At 35.8% G+C, this 16,933-nt stretch overlaps 1 protein-coding gene across 1 annotated transcript; it reads right to left on the bottom strand.

Annotated features, from left to right (window-relative positions):
* Nucleotides 1-13,249: 13,249 nt before the first annotated feature.
* Nucleotides 13,250-13,717, bottom strand: LOC145112876 (uncharacterized). Its single transcript, XM_079048993.1, has one exon. It carries the CDS (start codon nucleotides 13,715-13,717, stop codon nucleotides 13,250-13,252), a length of 468 nt encoding a protein of 155 aa, XP_078905119.1.
* Between the last annotated feature and the right edge of the window lie 3,216 nt (nucleotides 13,718-16,933).

Raw genomic sequence — 16,933 nt, 5'->3', positions numbered from 1 at the left:
TAAATATAAATAACTAATCATACATGATTATACAGTATGAAATATGATTACTTATATATTACAACGTATAATCATATATGATTATATATTATAGTATATGATTAATGATATATGACAATATACAAACACATATGATTTATCATGTGTTTGTAAATTGAAATATATAATTAATAATATTTTAAACTGTATAATCATATATATGACTATACATCATAATATATGATATTGTATAAATACAAAAACCTAATCATACACGATTATACAACATGAAATATGATTACTTATATATTACAACGTATAATCACATATGATTATACATTATAATATATGATTAATCATATATGACAATGTACAAATACATATGATTTATCATATATGTTTGTAAATTGAAATATATAATTAATAATATATTAAACTGTATAACCATATATGATTATACATCCTAATATATGATTAATCATATATGACAATCTATAAATACAAATAACTAATCATATATAACTATACAATATGAAATATGATTACTTATATATTACAACGTATAATCATATATGATTATACATTATAATATATGATTAATCATGATAATGTACAAACACATATGATTTATCACATGTGTTTTTAAATTGAAACATATAATTAATAATATATTAAACTATATAATATATGATTATACATCCTATTATATGATTAATCATATATTACAATGTACAAATGCATTTGATTAATCATATATGATTATACAGTATAAAATACGATTACTTATATTTTACAACATATAATCATATACGATTATACAATATAATATATGATTAATCTTATATGATAATATACAAACAAATACGATTATCATATGTGTTTGTACATTGAAATATATAATTAATAATATATAAAATTGTATAATCATATATGATTATACATTCTAATATATGATTAATCATATATTACAATTTATAAATAAATATGATTAATCATATATGATTATACAGTATGAAATATAATTACTTATATATTACAATGTATACTCATATATGATTATATAGTATAATATATGATTAATCATATATGACAATGTACAAACACATGATTTATCATATATGTTTATATATTGAAATAATTAATTAATAATATATTAAACTCTATTGTAACGACCCGAATTTTTCAACTTTGCATGTGAGGTTAGTTTCGTTACATTCTCGTGTTGATTTACTTTTATGTTGATTAAAGTTAACTTTTGGGAGATTACGTGTAAAAATATGACTTCTTGATCATGTATATGGGTCATATGGTTGTTGTTACACACTTTTAGGGGCTTACATGAAAAATAGGCTCATATTAATACCCCATTTAACCCTAATCCGGGATTAATCTCTCATTTGCAGCCAACAACTTTCCTTTCCAGCCTCCATCCTCAACAAAGATCATTTTAGGGATCTTATCCTTGGAGGTGTATTGAAGACAAGAAGAAGATTGAATTGGTGGGTGTTCTTGGAGGATTTTTGGTGGAACTTTAAAGAATCCCTCCTAGAAACTCTCCTTGAGATCATTTCTGGAATTTCCATAAGGTAAGGACATCTATCTATGATTCATTTTTGTTGTCCTTCAAATCACACACAAGGAAAGACCATGAATGATGCAAAATTCTTGGTATTGGTGTGTTAGATTGTCTTACTCTTGTCCTCATCGTTCTAGTTACTTAGAAATGGTCTTGAGGGGTTAAGATCACCCTAATTAAGGTTTTGATTGGACCCAAATTGAGTAGAAGGAAAAGATTCATCGATTTCCTGAATTCAATAACTGGAGTTTTCACGACGAGAACACCCATGTGTCACTTCGTGACGACGAGACTTTGAATATCTAGGATCACGTCTGATCTCGTCGTGATGATATGGAGTTGACTGGTACAACTCTAACTGTTACTTTGTGTCATTACATGGAACTCCTAGTTCCACGATGTGATGACGAAAGTAATCAGGCCAGAATCACGATGAACCCTAAACTCACGATCTCATACCTCCTTGGTCACGACATGAGACTCGTCTGGACAGAATCATGTTTATTTTATGATATGTTTTTGATTAGATCTTTGGGTATTCTTTTAGGGATGTTAGAGTAACTATGAGGAGGTGGTTTTCCTCTATTCATAACTTCACACTACTAGAAAACTGCCCTTTAATGACGCGCAAACAATGACACGCAGTGATTTACGATACACATTTTTGTGCATCCTAAAAATAACGTCCGTTTTTAAAAAAAATGAAGGATAGAGGACACGCATTTTTGCGTGCCTTAAAATTAGTGTCTAATAAAAAAAATTAAAAACACGGAGGGCACCTATGTTAAAATGAGCGTCGTGTAGAGATGTCGCTTTATATTTTATTTAATGAAAGGCGCGTTTTCTTTTTCGCAGCTTGGGGGGAAATGAAAATCCCAAAAGTTTGAATGGCCGCCATTTTATCCTCTGCCTTATTTCCATAGTTCTTCTCTCTCACTTATCAATACCCAAAAAAACCCTAATATCATCACCATTTTCATATTCATTAGGTCTCTAAGAGTTTCAAAGGGGGAAAACAATCAGTTAACTCACTGAATCATTTTATTTGTTCATGTTCCTTTCTCGAGGTTGTCTAAAACTCAAGATGTTGATCAATTCCTTGATCTGAGCCCCGCTTCTGCAGTCTCTCCTCTGGATCACCTTATCTCTCGTAAAATCGCACAGAGCCCTTTTGGTGTACGAATCTCTGCAATTGGTGTCCCGACGTCTTCTCCTATAATAATTTACTCTACAGTGTTTATCCTCCAAGCGAAGACCCTATTTTGCAATTACCACACCTCATCCCCCCTTCCAGTAGAAACAATCATATCTCATTCTTGCAATTTTAGTGAAGGCGGCACCGGTGACGACGGTGGCTTCCATACAATCGTCTTTCGATTGACGTAAGAGGATTGGTCCATCTGTTACTCCTCTATTCTAGGGCTCTATCAATGTGATTTGGGCAAAAATTTTGAGCAATCTGTGACAAATTTTGTCGAAGGTCAGCAGTTTCCATTCAGAGATGTTGATGCCCTGAGAAGATTTCGATCGTCAACTCTAAGAATAAAAGGAACGTCGCCATGCTTTGCGTAAGGTCGATTCAATATGTATTTTATGATATAACTTCATTATATTTCCGCTTTCGTTTCATTCAACAACATAATTGTGCAATTGACATAAGATGAAATTAGGGCTTTGTGTTTAGACAGTAAAGATTTTGTATCTGATGTGTTTAAAAACTATCAACAGACCAACAAAAGATCAAGACTTTAGGGAATGATGGAGTTGCTTATTGGTCTGATGTGTTTAAAAACTATCAATGGAGGGAAGACGGGTCAACAGAACAATTTATCATCAATGGTTCCTCATTTCTTCATTGTTCCAAAGATTGACCTGACATTTCTTCTTTGTTCCAAAGATTGACCTAACATTCAAGTAATTTTCACTGCTAATCTTTGTCTTTGACTTAATGTTGCTTTTTTAAATTACTAGCTGTGATACCATGTTGTAGTTGTTGAGTAGTAGTGCATCATCTAAATGAAAAGTTGATATTTTCCTATTATGTCACATGATTTAAGCAGGTTTGTACAATAGAAACGAACCTCATTTTTTAAGTAGGAGCCCATTACACCTTGGCTTTATATATATATATATATATATATATATATATATATATATATATATATATATATATATATATATATATATATATATTAATCTTGTGTCATGTGTTCCTATCTTCTACAGCATGTCACTGCTGAAGGCACAACTTTGGTTAAACAAGCAGAAGATGCAGCAAGTACCAAGAAGGTTTGTACATACTATATACTAATGTTGATTCACAATCATGTTTCTTTTTTGCCCCTGGATAAATGATGTTTGTCGAAAGTGACTGCAAACTTGGGTAAATGGAATGAAAAAATAAATGAGGGGCTGAGGGCATATTTGGAAACAATCGGGACTTAATGGGAAAAATCTTTGTTAAGTCATTCTTTTTGTTTTAAGTAAAAGAAACACTCATATATAGGCAAAGCCTATCAGATATTCATATTAAGTCTTGCACCCATTAAGCCCATTAAGTGAAAAAGAAACCATTTAGAAGCAGATGACACTTGCTACATGATGGTGAAGTATATGTTTTTGATACTATAGCAACTTACTTTGATTTATTTGTTTATTAAATCATCTTACTTTCATATCTTCCTATTACAGAATGGTATTTTATAAATAAAGCTGCAATGATGAATAACTTTGAACTTATTGTTTTTTGCAGGCTGAAAAGAGAGATGTGGTTGGGTTACAGGAACAGGTAAAATCATAAGAACATTAAATTTGCATAAATTAGTAATTTATTTATTTATTTATTTATATCTGTTTACTTACTTTCCTCCAGGTTTTTGTTAGAAAAGTTATTGAGCTTCATGACAAGTACCTGACATATGTAAATGACTGTTTCATGAACCATACTCTTTTCCACAAGCTTAGTATAGTAATTTCATCAAAATAAACCATTCCTGTCATTCAAAATTACTTGGTCTTACTTTTGAATGAATTCCCCTCTAGGCTCTTAAAGAGGCATTTGAAATATTCTGCAACTAGGGTGTTGCTGGAAGTTCAAGTGCAGAGTTACTTGCTACATTTTGTGATAATATTCTTAAAAAAGGTGGAAGTGAGAAATTGAGCGATGAAGCCATTGAGGACACACTTGAGAAGGTATGTTAAAATTTTGTTTGCTCAAAAGACGTAAATGCCCTCATCATCATCGAAAGTCTCCTGTGCAGCAAATGGTAAGCACAAGTGATTGAGTTTTTGAACTAATTTGCAGGTAGTAAAGTTGCTTGCCTACATCAGTGATAAAGATCTATTTGCTGAATTTTACAGGTAAACTTTTTTCTGATTCCTTGTCTAATGAAGTCATATGTTTGTTGATTTGTTTATTTTGTCTTTTTATAATAGCTGACATGAAATTGACATTGTACTCTGGTTGTAGGAAAAAATTTGCTAGGAGGCCTTGTTTGTACTTTGTAAAATGTAGGATTGGGCACTTGAGCTGGAAGAAGTTTTCATAGTTGAAAGACAATGAGAGTTTGATAGAACTCGAGCACCTTGTTGCTACTCACAATGAGAAAGTAGAAAACCTTACTGCTGATAATGTGAAATTCCAGGTTAGTTTTTGATCCTGTTTTGACGATTATACTCTCTTGTATTATGATTTATTGTATTTCATGGTATCTGAACACTTGCAGGAAAATGTTAGTATACTAGAATAGGAAATTAGTGAAACACAAACGAAATTGGAAGAAACCACAAAATTGAGTGAAGATAGGTTGAAGGAAGCCATGGAAGCAGAAAATCGGATAATTGATATAAATATTGACATGCAAAGGTTTTATTCTGATATTATTTATGTTTTTCAAGTCTTTTATTATAATAGAAAATTACAGGAAATAGCAATGTAATTTATACCTTTTCCTCTTATTTCTTTAGTCTTCAAGAAAAGATTGCTGACATGGAAGCCGAGGAAGAGATTCTCCTTTGGAATGGTATTGTAGCTTCAAACCTTTTCTGTTAAGTTATATCATTCATGCAAGATGAGAAGGGCATTAATGTCTTTTGCATGGATGTTAATGAAATCTATTGTTCTTAATAGGTTCTCGTTTGACAAACTATGTTGGTATTTTAAGCCAAGGATTGCGAATAGCTCCCCCTGAAGCTCCTGCAACCGGCTACATGGTCCTCCTCCTCCTCCTCTCTCTCTCTCTATTAATCAATCCATTAATCTATTATATATTGATTAAGAAAGTAATCTTTTTCTATGTTTGTAGTTTGGAAAAGGGATTTATTTTGCTGATTTGGTGAGCAAAAGCGCTCAATATTGTTTTACTAACAAGAAAAATCTGGTTGGCCAAGGTCAGTTATACTTATATGTGAAATAAATGGTGTGTTTTAGTAATTAACTTATTTATTTGTCCTTTTTATTTTATATATATATATATATATATATATATATATATATATATATATATATATATATATATATATATATATATATATATATATATATATATATATGGACAAACCTCCAAAAGGGAAGGACTCGACTAAAGGACTTGGGAAGAAGATCCCTAATGAGTCTGAACACATTAAGTGGAAGGATGATGTTGTTGTGCCATGTGGAAAGCCTGTATCATCAAATAAGAATTAATTTTAAAAATAGAATGAAAATGACAAGTGATTTTGTGTTGTGTTTACAGGGTTGATGAAAGCAAATAACTCTGGAGTTAGAAGAGGAAAAGAAAGCTCAAGCTGAAAGAGATAAGATGCTGCAAATACAAGTGTTGCATTCTTCATTTCAATTGTTAGTATGAAACACATAGTAGATTAGATGAATGCAAATTTATATATTGTAAGAAATAGAATTGTATGACATTAAATTTTATGCAATGGATTGTATTTTTTGTATATGGTATTTTATTTCTATTATTGACATTAAATGCAAATTTAATTTAAAAATTAATAAATATATAAATATTTTTTTTTTAAACATTTAAATTTACGATACGCAAAAATGTGTGTCATCTTCATTTATGACATGGCCTTTCTTGACAGGAGTTATAATGATACGCATACGCGTGTCATAAATGCGCGTCGTCTATAGACAACACACAAAAGCGTGTCGTCTCTCGTTATGATAGGGCCTTTCTTGACGCACATTTGCGCGTCGTCTGAGCGTTTTACGACACGCATTGCGCGTCATAAAAGGCTGTTTTTCTAGTAGTGTCACATAACTTAAACTAGAGGTGAGTCATTTCTTGCGTGGTTTAAGCACTAGTTTGGAAAGATAACATGCACCTGTAGTTGTGTTCTTGTCTATTTGATGTTATGTGGTGTTATAAACTGAATGTCAAGGATTAAATATAACCTGGACATGTATTGTTATTGAAGTTGAAAATGAATTTAGGAATAATTTATATGCTGGAATTCTTAAATTACTCATTTGGTGCAAATTGAGAGAGTTAGGTCCATGCTAAAGGTGATGACTTTTTGTATGGTTAAATTGTGATGATATGCATGTTATAATTTTGTTTTGTCACTTTTGAATGAAACTAGGATATACATGATAGACTTTGTTTTGTTGAAAGGTGTATCTCTTTACATGCTACCACTTGATGTTATGTAAATTTAAGTTGATATACCTTTGATATGTGTTTGGAAGATGTAGTATGCCATGGATTAACTATAATAATAAGTCACTAGCATAATCACATAATGATATTGGTGATGTGTATGTTTTGCCCATGTGAGATGAATTAATTATTATCTAATTAATTAAAATAAAAGGGGGAAAACACATAGCGAGGTTAAAATGGTAGTAACCTAACTTAGGTATGTACCCTTATGAGATATCACGGTGGAAAGATATCGTTGGACGAAAAGAGCTTAAGCCAAGTCGATGTCGAATGGTTTTCTACTTGACCATTTCGAGATATGGTTCGGGTGCTCGTTGGTGTACTGGGACTGGAGTTATGTCGGCGATCTTGGATGCATGTATAAACATCACGTTTGGGTGTATGTATGCTCGTGGAGGTACCGAATACCACCCTCGAACGAAAATGTGTCGTATTCATATATGCAAAGTTCGAGTAGCAAAAGCAGAGAACTAGGGACAATGTTACGGGTGAGAGTCGCGCCCCATTTGGTGCACTGGATCGCCAGGTCAAGTTAGTAGTGAATGAGGTCTTTATTTGGGGAGTGTTAGCGATGCAATAGACCCTAGTTAGTGAATGTGATTTCATGTGTTAGTGAATGTGATTGCATAACATGACATGATGTATATGCTGTTTTCATAAAAAAATGATCAAATAATATTCAACCAAGTTGTATGAGAGGCTGTGGTGTTTGAGGTAGTGAAAGTATTGAATATTGATCAAAGGGAAACAAGTGAGTTATAAGGAAAACCCTTGATCCTTTATAGGATCTCCGGCATAAAACCTTTGGAGGTGATAATGATCACCTACCTTGTGGTTTTTATTGAACTCAATGTGAGGTTACATAAATGATGAAGATAATACAAGTACAAATGTAGTAACAGAGCTAATCGTGTATGTAATATATGTATGTGTGTGTGTGTGTTACAAGTGTATTTATAGTCTAGACTAAATAACAATATGTGTGATATTTCTGGGATCCTCTTGAATGAGTATATGCACATTGTTTGACTTGGTATTCCCAGGTCTTAAGCCTAGTTGAAGCGATTCTTCGTTGAGAATGAGTCTCATATTGACCATTTCTACACATGTGAGAAAAATAAATAGAAATATGACCGTTAAGAGTGTTAGGAAATAATAATAACAATGGTCAGGATCCTGAGAAAGATTCGAGATCCTGAAATATCTTGAAGATCCAGGATCCTGAATAGGGTTGAGGATCTTGTACCCTAACAACTGCCCCCAAATTATACCTGCAGGATATTTAGGTTATTCTTATATATTTAAGGTATAATTTTAAGTAAATAGAGACAAGGGATTCAAATTTCAAACCCTAACAGATAAAATTTATCCGTTCCAAGATCATCATTACGCAGTCAAATCATATTCTCTGTAACGACCCAATTTTCAAAAGAAATTTTCATTTTTAATTAATCGAAACATGTTCCTCTAATCATGTAATCACAAATACAATTGTTTTCAATTTCATAACAACAACAATTTTTATTTTAAAACATCAGAGTGTCCCATGATAATGACTGAGAGAGAGTCCACACCGCACCATCAAGCCTTGCCCTTGCCCTTGGGCTCAGATGTACCTGAAACAAATCCACAAACTGTAAGCTAATGCTTAGTGAGTCCCCCAGAGCATACCCCACACACAATTCACATAACACATATCAGCTTAGCTATAAAAGCTACATATATCACATAAGCCATGCATACAACATATAAGGAAGCCATGGAAACCCTCTAGGGTCTTACATCTAGTGCCACTGGAACCCCCACGTTGTCTTAACTACCTGCCATGGGAACTCCCACATGGTCTTCCTGCCATGGGAACCTCCACATGGTCTTCTATACCAAGTAAACATCATACAAAATAAGCATACAAATATACTAGGATGCCATGGAAACCTTCCAAGGTCTTATACCAAATGCCACGGGAACCCCCACGTGGTCTCAGACTACTGCCACGGGAACCCCCCAGGGTCTTCCATACAAATGTCATACTAACATACGCATAATCAATCGACAATCCACATATCATAAAATGGGACAGCTTTGGTGCCTTAGACCCATTGGTATGGTGAGAAGACTCACCTCTCGAATGCTGAACTGACAAGCTAAGATCAGACGTATTCCACACACTGCTCCTCCTCAACTACCTATGACCAAAATGTGATTAACTTGCCATAATCCCAGAATATCATAAATACCCTCAAAGTCAACCCTGGTCATAGTCAAAGTCAACAGTCAAGGTCAACAGTCCATGTTGACCTCAACTCGTCGAGTGCATCCAGCAACTCATCGAGTTCCTCTCGAGTCCATTCCTCTGAATCCCGCACCAACTCACCGAGTCACCCTAGTGGCTCGTCGAGTTCAACAATTGTCCAGAAAACTAATGTCCGTTCAGATCAAAACCCTAATCCTTCACTGCACCTACCCATAAACTCAGAAAACAGGCAAACCTACCCCGACTCGTCGAGTCAGCTAAGGGACTCGACGAGTCCCTTCAGTCTCTTTCAAGTTCAGCTCTTTTCAGTGGGATCAAAGGTCCCAAAATCCATATCCAAACTCTCCTAGTGCAGATACCACATAAAGTTGCAAACTTTACGTGCATGCAAGACCCTTCAAGGCTATAACATCAAAACTAGGCTTCTTATAAGGTTTTTGTGCATGGAAAGGGGCTAAGCTACATAAAGTGAGCAACTTTATGTCATTGGGGACCTAGAGAGGTCCATATTTGGAACCATATCCCTGTGATAAGTCCAGATCCGAGTTTGACTCCATTTTGCACCAAAAATGGTCATTTACTTCCAAGAAAAGGGATCTAATCAACTAGAGATCAAGGTGACGACTTTATACCTCAAAGTGATGGCCAATACAGAGTAGATGTTGGATCTACTGCTTCTCTCCTTGCTCATTCCTCTTCAAGCTCTAGAATCCTTCACAAATACCCCAAAATTGCCCACAAAAGCTCTTACTCTCACTCAAGAAGGTACAAGGTCGAATTAGGGTTTTCTCTGGCTAATAGGGTGATAAGGGAGGCCACAAGAGGCAGATTGTGTTCTTTAAATAGGGTGCAAACCCTAAAAATTAGGGTTTCTCTTTATAGCTCCTACTCGTCGATTCGGGACCTTCCGACTCGTCGAGTAGAACCCAAACCCCACGTCCTCATAATAGTCTCTACTCGACGAGTTGGAGCACCCCAACTCCCCGAGTCCATGCACAAAACCCTAAAAATTATATAAATTAATCAATACCTGGAACATGTGTTACATTCTCTCTCTTCTGTCACCAGAATAAGTGGGGGTAATCGGTTCAAGATTTCCTTTACCTTCCCCAACTTTTCTCTCGATCACCTTCGGTTACTTTCAAAGGTAATTTCTTTTCCCTTTTTTCCTTTCGCTTTCTTCCTTTTCCGATCATGGGCAAGAAAATTGCTCGTTATCGTGCTATCACACTTCCTCCTTCCAATGATGATTTTACTAATCAAAAGTTATTGGCTCACGATGTGTCATGCTCGTTCGAAAATGAGGATATTCAATCCTTGAAGAACAAAGGTTCTTTTCCCGATGGTGTTGTCTTCAAACCCTTTGATGCCTCGGTCCAGTCAGATTTCGTCTCACCCACCTGGGTTTGCTTCCCGAAATACCCTTTTTCCCTAGGTCTAACTTATCCTTTCTCCAGTATCATCTCTAATTTCTTTGAAGTTACCCAACTCTCCTACGTCTAGGTTATGCCAATAGTTTAGAGGATCCTTTATTGGGTCGATCACCTAAATCAGTCTGAGAACTTGGACATTGGTTTATCCGAGTTGGCTTCTATTTATGATCTTTCCACCTTTGGCTCTTCTCATTTTTTTTCAATGTCAAACTAGACAAACCACTTATTGTTCTAAAATCCAAGCACAACGACAACGCTTGGAAAGAGAAGTTTCTCTTTGTGAGACGCGATTCCGTTCCTAATGGAAGTTCTTTTCCAGAGAGATGGGTTAAGAAGGGTAGGATTTTTTGTTATTCTTTAGGGATCCTGGGATTTACTTTCTTATTTTATTTGTTGTGATGCAGCATTCAAGTTTGAGGATCTTGCTCCTGCTGTTGAAGATACAAAATATAAGATATCAAGCTTTCTTGCTTTGTCTGATACCGTTAAATCTTTTCAATTCGAACCGCCTAGTCTTTAGGAAAGTTCTTCTGCTACTGCCCCCATGTCGACTAGTAAGGATCCTTAGTTCATATTTATCTTTTCTAAAGTAAAGGATCCTGAACTCATAGGGATTTTTCTTTATGTTTAGGATCCAAGGTCACACGCTCCGGTGCACGTTTTACCCTTGCCGATCCTGACACGGCTATGTCTAGTGGCCAGCTGGTAGTGAAGAATGAGAAGACTTCATATTCTCTCCCTCCCAAGATAACTTCCATAGATTTAACGGTAAAGACTCCAGGATCCCATAAGAAAACAACTACTGAGGCCATGGATTTAATCTTGGAAAATTTTGGAGCTGAGGATGCACTCCTGAAGTTGGTTTCTTTTTCTCAGGCTGTAAGTATCAGTGTAACTTTACTTTTCATATTTTACCTTTCACCACCTTTGATGTCACTCTTGTTTCAGGTCTGATCATGTCTTTGCTGACTTGAAAATCCGGACTGGGAGGTTTGAACTTGCCTTAAAGGAGCAGGAAAAGATGTGGATGGCAACTAACAGGGATCTCTTAAGGAGGGTGAAGCTGCTGAGCAAGGAGAAGCCTGAGAATGAGGATGAGCATGCAAATGAGATGGATGAGGTGATTGCTGAAACGAAGGATAGTGCTATCGTGGCTGTCTGGGAGGCTAAGCTCAAGTTGGCAGAAGATGTGGAGAATACAGGATCCTGGAACGTAGTCGGATGGCATGAAGCCTTGGCTCAGTTCACTGGAAAGCTTGTTGATGCTGGTTAGGGTCCTGCAGAGAAGAAGAAGAGAGAAGAGAGAAGAGGGAGAGATAGAGATATCCCCAACTGGGGATGATCAAACCAAAGTGTAGGTTTGATGTTTTAAGAACAAATTTTGAATATTTTGGGTTGTAGACAATATTTCACCTTTTTGGGGGTTGGTGGGCAACCCCTTTTTTATTTCACGCAATTGGTTGTTGATGTATACATCTCTTTGCTTGCGTGTTTGATGTGATTGTAGCAGTAGGATTTTTGAGGATATTCAGATGGTTAGGATCCTAAAGATTTAAGGTTTTACAAGAACTCTTGGGATCTTAATGATCTGCAATAATTAATTATCTGCTAAAGATTTCAGAGGAGTTAGGATCCTTAAAAATGAACCTTTAGTTATAATATAGGGAAATAGTTCTTAAGAGACAAGGATAGATGAAACCTGGTGATTCTTAGGCTTTGTAACCTTTTTACTTAGGAGAAGTCTTGAGTTATGATCCCTTTAGTTCCATATGATCTTTGGAGTTTGCGTAAAGAAGGATCTCCATTAGAAGATCTTAGAAGATCCTTACTTTGCTTTCCAACTGGGAGAGATGTTATTTAGTAAATGACTAAGGAAGCTCTATAGTGGGGAAGATCCCACTTTAGATAATAATTGGGGAGAATCCTACTTTGAATAATAACTTGGGAAAATCCCACTTTAGACAATAACTGGGGAAAATCCCACTTTAAAAAATAACTGGGGAAAGTCCCAACTTAGGATAACATGATAATGTTATAAACCTTAGAATTTTTACTGGGGAGGATCCCAACTTAGGATAACATGACAATGTTATAAAACTTAGATTTAAACTTTAGGATCTTAACATATGTTCAGAAATAAGAGGTCTTTAAAAAATTAAATGAAAGAATTAGATAAAAGTAATGGGTAGAGAGTGTGTAACTTGAGTTTGTTGGAAAATGATTAATACTACTTACATGAAGAATGCTTTTAGATGAATATCATTAAGACATTTCCTTCAAGGGTAGCTTGCCAATATGCACCCTTTCCTGCTTCTGAATCGATAAGATATGGTCATTCCTATTTAGGTGCCAATTTACCTGCATTGGGACCCTTTGTATTTTGGAATGCCTTCCTAAGGACCACATCACTTATTTGGAATCTTCTTAATTTAATGTTCTTATTGTATGCTTTAGTGATCCTATACTGATGAGCAGCAATGCGAATCCTAGCAAGATCCTTGAGTTCATCGATAATGTCAAGATCCTGGGCTAGGATCCTATCGTTGTTCTCTTGATTCTGTAATTGGTATCTTGCCGTTAGGATCACCACTTCAGTATGGATTACGAATTCTGTCCCAAACACCAAGGAGTATGGATTTTGGCCAGTGGCTATTTTTGAAGTGGTCATATCCGCCCATATGACGAAAGGAAGTTCCTCTACCCATCTTTCTTTCTTCTCGTCTAATCTTTTTTTCAAATTTTTGACTATAATTTTATTATTGGATTCAACTTGACCATTAGCTTGAGGATGAACAGGAATGGACATTATCATTTTAATTCCCCAACTTGTGCAAAAGTCTCTAGTCCTTTTGCTTATGAATTGGGATCCATTGTCGCATATGATCTCGGCAGGCATCCCGAACCTGGTCAGGATATTACATTTGATAAATGAGACTACCTCTTTGTCTCGTATTTGAACAAAGACTGCGAATTCTATTCATTTTGAAAAATAATCTGTCATTACTAGCATGAAGACCTTTCCACCAGGAGCTTTTGGTAACTTACTAACTATTAGGGCCAGGATCCCATAATTATATTCAGGATCCTCAATATTTCCAAAGCCTCAGGATCCGTAAACATACTCCAGGATCCTGATTATTATCATTTATTTTCCTAACAACTATAACAATTATATTCTTCTTTATTTTTCTCACATGTGCATAAATAGTCGACTAAAGACTTATTCTCAACGAAGAATCATCTTGACCAGGCAAAAGACTCGGAATACCAAGTCAAACAACGTTCATATGCTGATTCTCGGAGGATCCGGGAAATATCAGACTTATTGTTATTAGCATTAGACTATATATAACACATGTATTCATCACACTATGGACACGATTAGCTCAATTACGATACTTGTATTTACATTTACATATTCATCTCTGTAATCAACATTTTTAATCAATAAAATCATCGAGGTAGGTGATCATTATCACCTCCCAAGGTTTTGTGTCGGAGATCCTATCAAGGATCAAGGGCTTTCGTTGTAAACCACTTATGTCACTTTGATCATCATCTTGTACTTGCTTTACCCTAAACAACACAACCTCTCATTCAATTTGGTTGAGTTTCACTTGTGTAATTTTTGACCAAAACAAATTGGTGACCACCGTGGGGCCGTGGTGTTCAAAACCTTTCGGAAAATCATGTCTACACAATTAACCCTGTATTCTTCCTCAATTCCACCCATTTCCTCCAAAAACCTTCCGCCACCTCCAGCTGGAGGTCCCAAAAAGACTCCTGATGTTCCGAAGAAAAACACTCCTCCAATCACTACTCTAGGATCCCAGGATCCTCTGGTACTTGTCTCCAACAACGAGCATTTTTCCATGATGAGGAGGCTGGAACAACAGGTGACTCAGCAACAATAGGATAACAGGACGGTGCTCAAGGAAGTGGAAAGAATGAGGACAAAGATCCGCAAACCTCAGGAAGTTGCACCCTCAATCCTGCAACCCAGGATCCTAAACTTTGACAGCGTGGGATCCTCCGGAAATCGTCAGGAGAAAGGATCCTCAGTACCAACATCCTCTCCTGTCTGGGATGCTACTCATGACGAGCGAACTCACATGACTCAGGATCCCAATGAGACATCCCTTACGCCAAATACTAAGGATCCTGGTAACTTCGTAAATGATAATGCTTTTAACATTAACTCTATGGACCTTAATACAAGTTTAAGCCCGATCATGGCTAAGGAACTTCAACAATTACGGCGAATGATCTCGAGCGTGCTCGGAGTGGTCCAACCTATACCGAAAGCATCCCCCACAATCCATAGGATATCAAGATTTGTCCCGACAATAGCTGATACCGAAGTCCCAAAGTGCTTCCAAACCTCCAACATGAAGCCTTATGATGGGACTACAGATCCTGAGGAGCATGTGGCACAGTACAGGGAAAGAATGGAGATCATCTCCATTCCCACACACTTAAAGGAAGCCTGCATGTGCAAGGGTTTTGGTACAACCCTCATAAGATCAGTTTTAAAATGGCTTCTTAATGTTCCTCCTTACTCTATTACTTCGTTTTCTCACTTAGTTAATTTATTTAACAATCAATTTTCTTATAGCAGAACATTCGAAAAGATCACTAGTGATCTTTATGGAGTGGTTCAAGATCCTAAGGAATCCCTTAGGACCTTTGTGAACAGGTTTGGCAAGGAAGCTCTGAGTATCCCCAACATTGACATGGCAACTATAGTTGAAGCCTTTAAAATGGGCTTAAAGAAGGACTCTCCTTTCTACGAAGACCTCGTAATGACTCCATGAAAAAGGATGGACGAAGTTAGGAGCAAAGCACTAAGGTTCATAAGGCTCGAAGAAGACAAGGAGATCCAAAATAGGAGCAACCCACCAAGCTCAAACGATCACCCCAATGGGAAGGCCGAATCCTCGGACCAAATATCCTATAAGTCAAAACCATATTCCAAACCTGATCATCATAGGGTTAATGCCCTTGAAGATGAAGGAGACGAAGAAGAATTTCCTAAGATTACTGACTATTGCTTTTCTGTATATATTTCAAGTATACTATTTGATATGCAGGACCTTGGAGACAAAGCAAGATGGCCAAGAAAGGGAGAAAAATCTGGCACTTGGAAAGACAAATCCAAATGGTGTGCGTACCATGAAGTCTTTGGTCATATCACAGAAGATTGCTTAGCTCTTAAAAAGGAGATCAGCTACCGCTTAGGCAAAGGATACCTCAAAGAAATTCTTTGTAACGCCCGCGTCTCTGGCTAAGCATTATTATGATGATGTAATAGTTAGGGTCAACAATTGTAACCTATTTTATGTAATGAAGAAGAATTATTTGAGTATTATGTGATTTATATGATTTATGTGCAATATACGTGCTTATAACGATATAATAAAATAGTCATAAAATACGCGTATAAAATAAAATAACAATTAGACCCAATATGTTTAAAGAAAGTTGAAGTAGTTGTAACAAGGATTCCGGAGATATAAGGAACACTAAAATCCGACTTATAACGAAGAAGTTATGACTCGTCGAAGTTTCGCGATTAAATCGGCACGCCTCTGCCTATCGTAAAAAGTAAATTTTTGACGAAATAATTTTTCGCCTTAGCGATCTAAAAAAAGTCGTAGTAGACATTAAACCAAGAGCGTGCATATAAATAACGTCCAAATCTGACTTCGTTAGAGGAAGTTATGATTTCTCTAAGATTCAGCGTAGCAGTATACAACCCGAAAATTGAATTTTAGATCGATCGATTATTAGCAGACACAATCTAAACGAGAATTGAAGATCTCATTAATAGGAGCTCAACGATATAAAGACAGTCGAAATCGGACGTTGGATGACAAAGTAATGAATTTTTAACGAACTTTAACTGTCTAAGCCTGTTAAAATATAACTTTAAAAATAATATCAAAAAATAGCCGACAGAGTCTAAATGAAATTTGTAGATCACGTCGATACCTACACGTGGATATAAAGAACATAAAAAACG

This window comes from Lactuca virosa, chromosome 5, assembly GCF_052849685.1.
Source record: "Lactuca virosa cultivar CGN04683 chromosome 5, Lactuca_virosa_CGN04683_v6, whole genome shotgun sequence".
NCBI classification, from domain to species: domain Eukaryota; kingdom Viridiplantae; phylum Streptophyta; class Magnoliopsida; order Asterales; family Asteraceae; genus Lactuca; species Lactuca virosa.
Note: the sequence above shows the minus strand (reverse complement) of the source record. Positions and strands in the feature narration are given on the sequence as shown.